Raw genomic sequence first — 14,525 nt, 5'->3', positions numbered from 1 at the left:
AAAAAAAAAAAAAAAAATCCCTGAATAAATCATAATAATGACAATGTTGGAAGTTAAAAAAAGATAATTCTAAAATATGGAACGACAGTAATAAGTAATATGGGAGTTAGAGCTGGAATTAAGATTTTCTAAGGTCTTTTTATTGTTCAAAAAGGTGGGAAGTGGCATTAGCAAATCAAAGATACAGGTTAAAAATACAAGGGTATTCAATTATAGAAATAGAATGCCTAAGTTCTAAAACTGATACCAACAAAAAAGAAATTTTTTTAAAAAAAATCAATCAATCCAAAAGAAGAAAAAAAGCACAAAAACCCAGGGTAGAATCATATGTATATAGGTGTTCAACTTATTCTTTTTTAAATATAAGAAGGGTAAACAAAAACATAAAATAAGAAGTTAGAAAGAGCCAATTAAAAAATGAATTCATTATGAATTTATTATTCATAATAAATAAGCTAAAATTGACATCTCAAAAAGAGATTGTCAGGCTGAACAAAAAATTCTAGGTTTTTATAAGACATGTGCATAAAACATTAATGGTATGGCAAAGTTAAAAGTAAAACAATCCCAGGGGAAATTCTAACAAGAGTAGAATACTGGCATGATTTGAAAGTATCTCCCCCTACAGAATGCTTATTAATTGTAGCAAGGGAAAAAATATTAACTATATGAGTGGAGAAATCAAACAACTTCTTGGCCAGGTTGACAAACTTGACATCATAAAGAAGGGGCAGATTAAATTCTGTGCTTCAGGGTATAAAGCCTTGAGAAGTACATGCCTACCACATACTTAGTATTCTGCCTGGGAATGTATAACCTGAATCTAATTATGAGGAAATATCATACAAACTTAAAACAGGAGCCATTTAAAAAATGTAAAAGGGACCGGTGCGGTGGCTCATGCCTGTAACCCTAGCGCTTTGGGAGGCCGAAGTGGGCAGATCACTTGAGGTCAGGAGTTCAAGACCAGCCTGGCCAACATGGCGAAACCCCATCTGTACTAAAAAAAAATACAAAAATTAGTTGGGCATGGTGGCACGTGCCTGTAATCCCAGCTACTCGGGAGGCTGAGGCAGGAGAGTTGCTTGAACCCGGAAGGCAGAGGTTGCAGTGAGCCAGGATCGCGTCACAGCACTCCCGCCTGGGTGACAGAGCAAGACTCCATCTCAAAAAAAAAAAAAAAAAAAAAAAAAAAAAAAAAAAAAAATAAAAAAAAAAAAAAAAAAAAAAATGTTAAAGGGCTGTATTCTCCAAAAATGTCAGTCATAAAAGACAAAGAAAGGCTGGGGAACTGTTCTAGATTAAAGGAGACTAAAAGAGACATGCCAACTAAATGTAATAGGTGACCCTAGACTGGATCCTGTCCTGGACAAAAAATGAAGTCACAGAAGACTATATGGGTCAGTTGACAAAACTAGAATATGGAAGTTGGGTGAGGTGGCTCATGTCTGCAATCCCAGCACTTTGGGAGGCCACGGCAGGCGGATCACCTGAGGTCAGGAGTTTGAGACCAGCCTGGTCAACATGGCAAAACCCAGTCTCTACTAAAAGTACAAAAATTAGCCAGGTGTGGTGGTGGGTGGGTGGCTATAATCCCAGCTACTCAGGAGCCTGAGGCAGCAGAATCACTTGAACTCAGGAGGCAAAGGCTGCAGTGAGCCGAGATCACACCACTGCACTCCAGCCTGAGGGACTGAGTAAGACTTCATCTCAAAAAAAAGAAAAATAGAATATGGAAAACTAGATCATGGTAGTTATACCAAAGTTAAATTTTTGTAATTGATAAATGAATTGTGGTTATATAAGAGAAGACCTTTATTCTTAGGAAATATGTACTAAAGTATTTAGGGGTAAAGGGCCAGCATATATGCAATTTATTCTCAAAGTTTTGGAAAAACAAAATGTCTCTCTATACATACATATACACACATATATATACACAAATAGCAAATGATAAAAGCAAACATTAACAAAATATTAACAAAAGGTAAAAACTTGGATAAAGAGTAGGTAGGTATTCCTTGTATCATTATTGTAATTTTCTGTAAATCTGAAATTATTTACAAAGAAATTTTCTTTTAAGTAAAAGGATAAGCCAGGTGTGGTATATACAGAAATATACATGAAGAAAAAAAAATCTGAACCTGTTGAAATCTCTAAATCTAACTTTCATTATTAAAAAGTTTAAGGAGGCCGGGTACAGTGGCTCACGCCTGTAATCCCAGCACTTTGGGAGGCTGAGGCAGGAAGAATTGCTTGAGTCCAGGAGTTCGAGACCAGCCTAGGCAACATGACAAAACTGTCTCTACAAAAAATACAAAAATTAGCTGTGAGTGGTGGTACACACCTATAGTCCCAGCTACTTGGGAGACTGAGATAGGAAGATCACTTGAGCCTGGAAGGCAGAGGCTGCAGTGAGCCAGCCGAGATCATGACACTGCACTCCAGCCTAGATGACAGAGTGACACCCCCTCTCAAAAAAAATAAAATAAAATAAAAGGATAAATTATATACTTTGAATGTTTAAAATGGCAAATGTTATACTAGACATATTTTATCATAATTTTTAAAAAAGGCATCTAAAAGACTGGCTGGGCGCGGTGGCTCACGCCTGTAATCCCAGCACTTTGGGAGGCTGAGGCGGGTGCATCACAAGATCAGGAGTTTGAGACCAGCCTGGCCAAGATGGTAAAACCCCACTTCTACTAAAAATTAAAAAAAAATTAGCTGGCTGTGGTGGCACGTGCCTGTAGTCCCAGCTACTCGGGAGGCTAAGGCAGAAGAATTGCCTGAACCCAGGAGGTAGAGGTTGCAGTGAGCCAAGATTGTGCCACTGCACTCCAGCCTGGATGACCAAGTGAGACTCCATATCAAATAAAAATTAATAAAAATAAATAAATAAATTAAAAAAAAAGATTTAAGAACTTCTCTCCATGCAAAAACAAAAAGCCAAAGACAAAGATATGCTGAAAAGATATTAACCCAAGAAGGCAGGTATACTATTAATACCAGAAAAAAATAGACTTTTAGAGAAAAGCTTTATTAGAAAGAAAGAAAGTCACTTCATAATGTTTCATTGACTCTGAAGTTTCTAAACCTCCATGGTCCATCGTAGTAGCCATTAGCCACATGTAATTATTTAAATTTAAACTGATTACGGCCGGGTGCGGTGGCTCACGCCTGTAATCCCACACTTTGGGAGGCCACGGCAGCCAGATCACCTGAGGCCTGGAGTTCGAGACCAGCCTGGCCAACATGGTGAAACCTCAGCTCTACTAAAAATACAAAACTTAGTGGGGCATAGTGGTACGTACCTGTAACCCCAGTTAATCAGTAGGCTGAGGCAGGAGAATCCCTTAAACCCAGGAGGCAGAGATTACAGTGAGCTAAGATCAAGCCACTATACTCCAGCCTGGGTGACAGAGCGAGATTCCATCTCAAAAAACTAAAAAAAAATAAACTGATTGCAATTAAATTAAATATTTAGATCCTCAGTTATATTAGCCACATTCCAATTACTTAATTGCCATGAATGACAATCATACTGAAAGGAGCAGAAAAGAATTTTTCCATCATTGCAGAAAGTTCTACTGGATGGTGCTGTTAAACTATTTTAACCTTCTAACAAAATGGCCAAAAAATATATATACAGTAAAACCAATATGATTAACAGCTTTAAAAAATTCACCATCATAGTGGTAGATTTTAGCACACCTCTCTCAGTAGTAGATCAAGTAGACAAAAACTAGTGAGTTTACAGAAGATGTGAACAATACAATTAGCAAGGTCAATTTAGTGAAATATGTAGAATCCAGTTAAGAATACACATTCTTCTTAATCACACATGAAACACATAAAATATGACCATCTACCAAGCCGTAAGGAAGTTTCAATAAACTGCAAAGATTCAGAATCATAGAAACCATGCTCTTTGGCCACAGGGGAATGAAGGCAGAAATATAAAACAACAACCAAAAAATAACTAAACAAAGAAACATTGTTTGTAAATTAAAAATATATTCTTCTGAAAAACAAAATAAAGAAATAATCATAGAAATTTAAAAAGTCTCAGAACTACACAATAATAAAAATAATACATAATAAAAACTTATGGAACATCCCAAATGTCCATCAACAGCAGAAAGTAAACACATCCATACAACGGAATATGGCTCAGCAAAAGAAATGGATAAACTAATGATACCCCTGACAACCTGGATTAACTCTCACAGACAGGATGCTTTGTGAAAGACATCAGACATAGCAGAATACTGTATGATTCCAAATCATATAGTATCATATCCAAATTTATATGATGTTCAAATACAGACAAATATCTATGGTGATAAAGGTTAAGAATAATGGTTTCTCCTGGAAGAAGACATTGACTGGAAAGGGGGTATGAAGGAGACAGCCTTCCACGATCCTGGAAATGTTCTGTATTTTGATGGGGGTGTGAGGGAGGTAGATACAAGGGTGTATATTAATCCAATTATTTGTGAAGCCTTATAATTAAGATTTGTGCACTTTACTGAGTACTAGTTATATCCCAATCTAAAGAATCTTTTAGGGCGGGCACAGTGGCTCACACCTGTAATCCCAGCACTTTGGGAGGCTGAGGTGGGTGGATCACTTGAGGTCAGGAGTTTGAGACCAGCCTGGCCAACATGGTGAAACCCCATTTCTACTGAAAATACAAAATTAGCCGGGTGTGATGGCACACACTTGTAGTCCCAGCTACTCAGGAGGCTGGGACGGAGAATCGCTTGAACCTGGGCGAAGGCTGCAGTGGCCCGAGATAGCGCCATTGCACTCCGGCCTGGGCAACAGAGTGAGAATCCATCTCAAAATAAATAAATAAATAAATTATGTATATATATATATATATATATATAAAACTTTATAGGATGCTGCTAAAGCAATATTTAGAGGGAAATGAATAGTCTTAAATACTTTTACTTGGAAAAAAGTCTGAAAAGACTAAAAATCAAGCACCCTCCTTGAAGTTAGAAAAAGAAAAGAGAACAAATTCATAGAAAGTTGAAAGAACTGATGAGAGCAGAAATTAATGAAACTACACCCATGCCTTCTCACCCTTCCCTAGGAGCTGATATTTTTCTTCATATCTATATCCTGACCAAAGGTCCTCTCCTTTCCCTCTCTTGCCACCCCAAATCTCACCCCAATCTCCGATTTCCTCTCCCTAGTTCCTCACTCTGGCTGTAGAAACTGGAGAAACGGTCAAGGGCATCACAGAATTCTGTGGGAAGGCACTTTCTGGGATGGTACAGGTAGCAGAGTGGGGAGACCGGCCAGCAGCGTGGTGACAGGACCAGTACAGAAATGGCTGGACTTGGATCTTCAATAAACAGTTCTTTCTCAGCTTCCTCTTCCTCCTCTTCCTCCTGAGGGACAGAAGGATTTCAAGGGCCCTTGGGCTCCCTTCTTTGGTCTAGTCTCCTTACTCTCCTTTATCCCTGCTCTTACCTCCTCTTCCTCTAGTCCCTTTTCCTCCTTGTCTTCCTGCTCCAAGAACAACCTGTCAAGCCGCTGGAGCTGGAAGAGGTGGAACTGGCGCTGCAGCTCCTCAGAGGTGCTCAGGCTCTGCAGCATCAGCTGGGGGAGGCGGTTGGGAAAACAGAGGCCAATCTGCTCTAGCACGGCCCCCTCCAGCCAGCTTGAGCCAAAGCTCAGGAGACGGTCCGCCATGTAATGCCTGCAGCACATACAGCCCAGGCCAAGCCTCAGTGTGGGTGCCAGCGTGGCCCAGACTCCCCCTCAAGAATATAGGTCCCTTTGTTACAACCTGCCTGAGTCACAGGCCCTTCCTCACCTCTTCTTTCCCACTCCCTTTCCACCAATGTATGATCGTCTCCACATTTTTTTTTTTTTTTTTTTTTTTTTGAGACCGAGTCTTGCTCTTGTCACTCCAGGCTGGAGTTCAGTGATGTGGTCTCAGCTCACCGCAACCTCCACCTCCCGGGTTCAAACAATTCTCCTGCTTCAGCCTCCCGAGAAGCTGGGATTACAGATGCCCACCACCGTGCCTGGCTGATTTTTGTATTTTTAGTAGAGATGGGGTTTTACCGTGTTGGCCAGGCTGGTCTTGAACTCTTGACCTCAGGTGATCCGCCCACCTCAGCCTCCCAAAGTGCTGAGATGACAGGCGTGAGCCACCACACCTGGCTAGCCATCTCCACATCTTAATCTCTCCTCTGTACAGCCTCTTCCCTCATCTCCCCTAAAGATTCAACTCTTCCCATTCTCTCAACTAGGCCTCCATCCCCCACCCCTCCAGACCTGCACTCACTGATAGAAGTGCTCAAAAGTTGTGGCCAGTTCCAGACCAGAAAGGACCATGATGGGTTCCAGGTGCCGCTGAAGCTGCCCCAGCATTTCCACTCCAGGGGCTCCACCAATCAGGCCACCCTGGATCTGCTGGTCAATGTACCTGGCAAACTGCTCACTCATCTGGGAGCAGGGGAAAGGGCATCGGCAAACCATGAATGAGGGAATGGAGTAGGAGACTGGGAAGGGAAAGAAGGTGAAAGGGCAGGGCAGAAAGAGATGAACTTGGAACACGAGCTTACAGCCCTGTGGGGAGCTAGTGGGACTCACGTGAGCAGCAGTGAGGAAGGACTGCTGCAGCAAGGCGCCAGAGAAGCCGCTTCGCAGAGCCAGCGTGAAGGCTGCCCGAGGCCCAAACAGCTCGGAGCCCGCTCTCTGCAAGTGCTCATAGAGTTTACAGTAACGAGGCACAAAGTCTGGGGCCCTCCAGGCTGCAGCCAGAAACCTGCCGACCTGAGGAGAGAGGCAAGAAATGCCATAAAGGGGGCAGCCCCTCCCCTCCACAGACTTCAGCTTGCTTCTGCCTACCTGCTCCTGCACCACGCTCAGCCAGCACTGGGTTATGTTCCTCAGGCTGCTGCTAGGAAGCACTGGTGAAGGCGCCGGGCTCCGCTCCCGACCCTTACTGTTCTTGCTGACTGTGGAGACAGAGGAAGAAAGAAGGGGCTTCATCTCAGCCTCTGGGTGAGTCTACCAGTCTTGGGTAGTGATCTCCTGGAAAAGTCAATAGGTCTCAGGGGCCTGGAAAGGCCAGCAGCAAAGCAGCAAGAGTAAAAAGCAGGGAGGAAGGAGCCAGATGCACCACTCCCCGCAGCCTCAGCTCCACCGGCCACAGCTGGGACTTACAGGGCCGAGCGGATGGCTCAGGAGGAGGCCCAGGAGGAGGCTCCACGTGCACCAGCAAGTGGCAAAGCCGACGGACGCGAGAAGCAAAGGACGCTGCTCGACTCAGGGGGTTCCGTGAGCTCTCTCTCTGTTCTAAGTACTGATCCAGCAGCCACCCCAGGGCACTCACACCTTCTGCATCTGAAAGAAGACAGGTCGGGAACAGGTCTCCATGGGAGATGGGAGACCAGACAGCCCAGGGCAGAGGAGGGGGAAGGATCAATTCTACAAAAAGCCTTGAGGGGCAGCAACACCCTAGTCCTCCCCTCACCAAGGTGTGCTTCAGCTGGAGTCTGGGGAGATGGTAACAGGGCGGGGATGGGGTTGTGGGGAAGATTCAAATACCAGAGTCTCAGGGAGCAGTGCCTGGGGCAGGAAGGAGAGAGGAACATTGAGGTGACAGGCCTTCAGGGATAAAGACAGGAACCAAAAGAACCAAGAGCATTAACTCAGGTGATCCCTGGGAATAAGGACAAGGAGCTGGTTAGTGGGGGCAGGTGTCAGCATGGTTACCAGGAGAGGTGATGTTCTGCACCAGGGGGCTGACCAGGGCCTCCCAGCAGGTCTTGCCCAGTGCTTGGGCGGCCTCGTCGTCAGGGAGGAAGCGGTCGGCAAAATTCTGCTCGTGGCGCAAAACCCTGTTCAGTCTAGGAACAAACAGTGCAGGGTGGAGGATTAAAGGCACTGGATTTCCCTAAGGCCTCCATTCAAGTGCAAATCAGCTCCCAGTCACCCTGGTTTGGTCCCTTATCCAACTCTTTCCAATCAACACACACTTCTCACCTAGGTTCACCTTCCCCCTCCTGTCCTGGCTGCAGCTTTCCCTTCTGGACTCCCACAGAAGCATCCCTCCCACCACCTACTTCTTACAGTGTCCTGTTCCCTTACCCATATTCCCTCCTCAGGCCCCACCCACCTTGGACAGAGCTGGAGGAGGCGGCGGCGGTCCTCTGCTATGTCCTGGCTCCAGGCTTGTGCCCGAATTGTGTAAAAGAGACATGTTCGGCGACACAGCTGCTCCCGGAACAGTGGCCAGAATGTGGGCTTAGGACCCAGGACCTCCACACCCCGAACCCGGGTGTCAATGCCGCCCTGCAACAGCAGAGACTTAGCTGTCTTGTCACCTAAGCCGCTGAGCCACTAGGTACTACCAAAGCCAGGCCCCTGACCTGAGCTCCCTAGAACTGCTCAGGACATCCCCACATCTCTGGGACTCAACAGGTCCCTGGGCCATCTCCCAAGTGGACCAAGGAGAAATGCTGGCTAAAGCCCTGGCCTCTAGATGTTAGAGAACCCAGACACTCTGGAGACCCTGTGCCACCTCCTCCTCCTCAGCCCCGGCTGACGCCCTGGCCCCACCTGCTGGCAGCGCTTTATGCGGATCTGGATGATGGGCCAGAAACGGTTCAGGTTCTCCAGAAGGATCACCCGGCTGGCACAGGGCATCACATTCACCTGGCAGGGCAGGGGAGAAGAGGGAGAGGAAACAGCTGTCACCTCCAGAAACAGGGTTGGAAAAATTATTGATGGTAACCAAGTTGGTCATGGTGTGAGCCCTTCACTTCTCCTGCAGAGCCCAGGATCTACATGGCTCCATAACCCTAATCCCACTCTCACTGCTTGCAAGGCAATGCCTTCCCAGGAGGAAGGGATGTCACCATCCCCCAGGGACTAGGTCCTCCCTATGGGCACTGGGACAAAAAGGACATGGAGCAAGGTGAAGGGGGGCACAAGGGTCCCCACCGTGTTGAGCTCAGTGCTGATGCAGCTGGTGCTGTCGCCCCCAAACACCACCACTCTGGCTGGCATGTAGCTTGAGTCCTCACTGGCCACCAGCAAAGTGAGCTGCCTGGGAAGGGAGAAAGGAAGCAGTCAAAGCTGGGCCTCTGCACATGGCGGCTCACACCTGTAATCCCCACACTTCGGAAGGCTGAGGTGGGAGGACTGCTTGAGGCTAGTTTAAGATCAATCTAGGCAACATAGCAAGATCCCACCTCTACAATATAAACATGAAAAGAAAGAAATAACAAGGCCAGTGTTTTGATTTTAGTCGAAAACTATTTCAACCCATCACTTCTTTCTCAGGCTCCTGTTCCTCTGCTGGCTCCTGATGCATCTGTCCCCACTTCACCCTCTGCTTTTCCCTTTATATTCCCCCAAAGTGGCTAAATTTAAACCCACAGTTTCAACTGAAAATTAATCCACAGAAGACTCCAAATCCACATCTCTAGCCCAGGCTACTCTCCTGAGCTTTCATGCTGTGTCCCCATGTCATGTCCCACGGGCACCTCAAAGTCACCATGCTCAAATGAAATGATCACCTGTCCACGTAAACCTGCCCCACTTCCTATTTCTTTCCTGGAAAATAAAACTTTCATGCACCCAGTACTCAACTAGAATACGGTCACTGTGGTCTTCGCCTTCTCGTGGCTTCGCTCACCCAAAGGCAATTCCTGTGGGCTCCTAAGGACTTCCCAGTCCATTCCCACTCCCACTGACTAGCTGAACACATGGATCCTTTCTCTACTAGACCACTGCACAAACCTTCCACCTCTTTCTTCTGACTCCCAACCAAACTCCCATAATTGCCAGAGTGAGCTTTCTCAATAAAAAATCTAGTTTTTGATTTTAAAAAAAAATCTAGTTTTTGGCCGGGCATGGTGGCTCATGCCTGTAATCCTAGCACGTTGGGAGGCCACGGCAGATGGATCACGAGGTCAGGGGTTCGAGACCAGTCTGGCCAAAATGGTGAAACCCCAACTGTACTAAAAATACAAAAATTAGCCAGGTGTGGTGGCGCATGTCTGTAGCACTCCAGCCTGGGCAACAGAGTGAGACTCGGTCTCAAAAAAAAAAAAAAAAAAAAAAAAAAAATCTAGTTTTCTCTCTTCCCTTCTTAAAATGTTCCAATGGCTCTCCAAATTTTGGAATAAAGTTCACACTTCTTAGCTCAGGAAACACTTTGTGATCCACCTTTGCTACTTTTCTGGCTTGTATCTTCTGCCGCTTTGATATACACAGCTTTCACTGCAGCCAAACATGATGACTTCAAGTCCCTCCAAATATTCTGTTTCTTATTTCCATTTTGCACATATGCTGTCCTTGTGCCTAGAATATTGCCCCCTCTTTATCTACCTAATTTCAATGTCAAAACCCAGCTCAGTCACCCCATCCTTCCAGAAGGAGGCCTGCTCTGATGCCTCAGCCTCAGGCCGACATGTGGACCACAATGCTTTTTCTTATTCTGTGCTCTTACTTGATTTTCTAGTGTAGCTCCCCAGCTGGAATGCAGGGACCATATCTTATTGTCCTTCTATTTCCAGACCCCTGCACAGCGCCTGGCACAAATGCCCACAGGAGAAATGGGTAAGTGAGCTGTGGATCTTCCCTCAACACTAAGCAAGGGCGGTGACATCTGTACCTGCTGGGTTACAGTCACCAGATTCCAGGCTGAGGGGATGTCTATATTCAGCACAGCAAAGGCAGGTCAATGTGTCTAAGTGTTCACTGCACAAAATAGGTTTGAGTGTGTCCCTCCAACATGGAGGTGACAGCTGGGGTTGTGTGTATCTGGGTGCTTTAGGGAAGTATCCTGGGGCACAGCAGAACATTCTCATCTGTGTGTTCACACCTAACAAGAACACCACGGTGCATGTGCAGGGTGATGTAGTGGGAGCCGGTGCTGCCGTTGGACTCCCAGTAGGTTTTGGGGTTGTGGTCCATCAGTTTGCTGGCCCGGTGCGGGTTGGAGGATACCTCCACCTTCTCCCAGCACTTGTCCTCCTTCACTTCCACACTGGAACCTGGGGGCAAGTGGGAAGGGGTGGTGGTCACAGCCACGTTAATTGAGAGAGAAAAAAGGAAAAAGGTCTAGGGAGCAGGAAGGGAAGGGGCGAACAGACACTGGACGGGAGCCAGGAGAAAGCAGATAAGGGCACTAACCCTGGCAGAGATGCCTGAGGAACACATCAAAGAAGGGGATATTGATGGGTTGGTGGGTTCGTCTGTGGTCTTCAATCTGGCCCAGCACCATCTGCATCAGGAACATCAGGGAGGAGGAGGAACGCAGAGAAACACCCAGAAACAGGTAGAGAGAAAAAGTCAAGGGTCAACAGAACACTCAACTTCTCTCTCCCCAACTTTTGACAGAACCATGTGGAGTCAAGGTTAGGAAATAAGTGCCCCAGATTTGCTACTGCCTGTGCCAAACAGGAATACCAAACAGGGATACCAAAGAGGAACCCAGTGACTCCCTTCCCCTCATTCTGACTTACATTCTCTCAGCCGCACACCCGCAGCCGCTCCTCACCTGAATGCAGCCGGCCAGAATGCTGGAGGTGAGGTTGCTATAGAGTTGTGCATACTTCTCACACTCTGTCACCAGGTCCTGAAGCTCACAGCCCAGCAGCAGCTGAGCTGAGTGCTTGTCCAGGACTTTGGAGAGGACCTCTTTTGCGCCCAGGCAGCAGAGCACCACGGCATAGTCCTTATGCATCGAGGCCAGGCGATGTAGGAAGCAGGTCAACTCCTGAACAATCTGAGCCCAGAGCCACATAGATGAATTTATAGGAAACAAGGGGCAGGACATGTAAGGATTGAGGAGAGGGCTCAGTAAAGGAAGCATAGTGGCTGAGATTTTGGAGACATGCAGAAGCCCAGGGAAAGAAGAGCACCAACATCTGGGTGGAGTAAGATAGAGGGGTACTTGGATTCCAGGGTGAGTTGGCAGGAAGAGAGCTCGGGCACAGCTTTCCAGGCTGCTTCCTGCCAGGCCAGGCTATGTTAACCCTGGTGCCTGAGCCTTGCTCTCCAATGCACAAACCCTGAAGGGAGGAGAGCTGTTTGGATTGGTGAATGTGGGCTTTTCCTTTATCCAGAATCTAAAATCCAGGTTCATCTAAGAGATTTATACCTCAAAGATCCCAGTTCTGGAGATTCTTAGATGACATTACCCTTCCTCTTCCTACGCCCATCCCAGTGCCCGAAGATTCATTCAGAAAGGCTTTGCTGTGCCCTCCAGAGCCTCACAAGGAAGTTGGTGCCCCAGATGCTGCCTTCCCCTCCCTGCCCCTTGCCAGGGCTCTGGTACCTCAGAGTCACTGCTAGGGCCACTCAGGCAGTTGAGGCAGGGCTCCAAGACCTCGTGCCAAGGGAGGACCACTGCCTCAGGGAAATCCAGCAGTCGGATCATGACCCTGGTGAGGGGATAGAACAAGTGAAGTCCCTGAAGTCTGCCAGTTCCCCTCATCCCAATGCATGCGCCTCAATAGGCCCCTCACCTCAGCACAGACAGCAGCAGAGTCTTGTTGGGCCCCGGAGCATCCAGAGTCCGCAGCAACAGGAGGAAAGGCTGGGTTTCCTGCTGGAGGCGCTTGAGGAGGGGCCTCACGGCACCCCCGGGGCTGCCCTCACGGCATAGCATGCGCTCCAAGTCCAGGAGTAGTTCTGCAGATGGGCCCCCCACCAGGGATCGAATCAGTAGCTCAGGGGACCCATCCTGACCCTGGATGATGGGGGTCTCCAGTGCTGCAGCCAGACACATCGGGGGGAAAAATGTGGATGAAGAGTCTTACTAGTTTGTCAAACTGAGAACTGGAAAGATCCAGAAAATGACCCCAAAATTTTCCTTCCATATTGAGGATATCTTCAGTTGTTAACCAAACTATGAGGAATTTTCTTTCCTGGCCCCATGTACAAACCTAACCGCATTTGAAAGAAAACCTAGTAGAGCAAACATTGTCAAGTTAAACATAAGACATTTTAAATCTTTTTTTTTTTTTTGAGACGGAGTCTTGTTCCAGGCTGGAGTGTAGTGGTGCAATCTTGGCTCACTGCAGCCTCTGCCTCCTGGGTTCCAGCGATTCTCCTGCCTCAGACTCCTGTGTAGCTGGGATTGCAGGCATGCACCACCATGCCCAGTTAATTTTTTTTGTATTTTTAGTAGAGACGGGGCTTCGCCATGTTGGCGAGGCTGGTCTCAAACTCCTGATCTCAGGTGATTTACCCACCTCAGCCTCCCAAAGTACTGATTACAGGCGTGAGCCACCGTGCCCAGCCAACATTCTAAATCTTATAGTCGTATTACTGTTAGCAATAGTAAATATTAGATTCGATGATTACATCCCTGCACTACCTGCATGGTGGCTTTAGGTTCACAGACTAAAAGATACACACATATTTCCTATCTCTTTTTTTTTGAAACGAAGTCTCGCTCTGTCACCCAGGCTGAAGTGCAGTGGCATGATCTTTCGGCTCAATCCTGAGCTCAAGCAATTCTCCTGCCTCAGCCTCCCAAGTAGCTTGGATTACAGGCATCCGCCACCACACCCAGCTAATTTTTGTATTTTTAATAGAGACTTGGTTCCATGTTGGCCAGGCTGGTTTCAAACTGCTGACCCCAAGTGATCTGCCTGCCTCAGCCTCCCAAAGTGCTGGGATTAAAGGCATGAGCTATTGCACCTAGCCACATATTTCCTATTTCAATATCCCTCCATACTTCTAGGTTTACACTTGTTTCTCAATCACAAAGGGTTTCTTCCCCAGTATCAATATTTCGTGTTTCTAGGCACAAACGTTCTGTACCATAAATTATAATTCCTTTTAAGAAGGCCTCCCTATTCTGTGAAGATAAAGTTAGGCTTAAAAGAAAAAAGAAGAAAGGCCTTCCTAGATATCATTTCAATGAATCTTCTATTGTCCAATAATACTGGGCCAAACCTAGCCCAGACAGATGGGAATCCACACATTTAAAGCCATTCAATAAGGCAATTTCCAGCCAGGCACTGTGGCTCACACCTGTAATTCCAGCACTTTGGGAGGCCGAGGCAGATGGATCTCCTGAGTTCAGGAGTTTGAGACCAGCCTGGCCAACATGGTAAAACTCTGTCTCTACTAAATACAAAAATTAGCTGAGCATGATGGCAGGCACCTGTAATCCCAGCTACTCGGGAGGCTGAGGCATGCGAATCGCCTGAACCCGGGAGGTGGAGGTTGCAGTGAGCTGAGATCACACCACTGCACTCCAGCCTGGGCGACAAGAGCAAAATTCCAACTTAAAAAAGAAAAAGGAAGGCAATTTCCTTGCACATATTCCACAGTCTCCCTCTTCTTGGTCGGGAAGTTCTACTTAAGACCTAACTTGAGGCCGGGCGCGGTGGCTCACGCTTGTAATCCCAGCACTTTGGGAGGCCGAGGCTGGTGGATCACGAGGTCAAGAGATCGAGACCACCCTGGTCAAAATGGTGAAACCCCGTCTCTACTAAAAATACAAAAATTAGCTGGGCATGGTGGCA

At 46.8% G+C, this 14,525-nt stretch overlaps 1 protein-coding gene across 2 annotated transcripts in view; it reads right to left on the bottom strand.

Moving 5' to 3' along the window:
- The window catches only part of CUL9 (cullin 9), a 43,218-nt gene that overhangs the window by 13,861 nt on the left and 14,832 nt on the right, over positions 1-14,525 (bottom strand). For both annotated transcript variants that reach the window (XM_017547340.2, XM_037745315.1), the window contains exons 12-26: positions 12,513-12,759; positions 12,323-12,428; positions 11,543-11,770; positions 11,176-11,266; positions 10,865-11,036; positions 8,977-9,082; positions 8,593-8,688; positions 8,150-8,325; positions 7,747-7,880; positions 7,195-7,374; positions 6,877-6,986; positions 6,619-6,801; positions 6,311-6,471; positions 5,488-5,716; positions 5,216-5,405 (exon numbers count right to left, since the gene is read on the bottom strand). In XM_017547340.2, the coding sequence (XP_017402829.1) occupies positions 5,216-5,405; positions 5,488-5,716; positions 6,311-6,471; positions 6,619-6,801; positions 6,877-6,986; positions 7,195-7,374; positions 7,747-7,880; positions 8,150-8,325; positions 8,593-8,688; positions 8,977-9,082; positions 10,865-11,036; positions 11,176-11,266; positions 11,543-11,770; positions 12,323-12,428; positions 12,513-12,759 (2,409 nt within the window). The remainder of the gene's footprint in view (positions 1-5,215; positions 5,406-5,487; positions 5,717-6,310; positions 6,472-6,618; positions 6,802-6,876; positions 6,987-7,194; positions 7,375-7,746; positions 7,881-8,149; positions 8,326-8,592; positions 8,689-8,976; positions 9,083-10,864; positions 11,037-11,175; positions 11,267-11,542; positions 11,771-12,322; positions 12,429-12,512; positions 12,760-14,525) is intronic.

This window comes from Cebus imitator, unplaced genomic scaffold (assembly GCF_001604975.1).
Source record: "Cebus imitator isolate Cc_AM_T3 unplaced genomic scaffold, Cebus_imitator-1.0 Scaffold197, whole genome shotgun sequence".
NCBI classification, from domain to species: domain Eukaryota; kingdom Metazoa; phylum Chordata; class Mammalia; order Primates; family Cebidae; genus Cebus; species Cebus imitator.
Note: the sequence above shows the minus strand (reverse complement) of the source record. Positions and strands in the feature narration are given on the sequence as shown.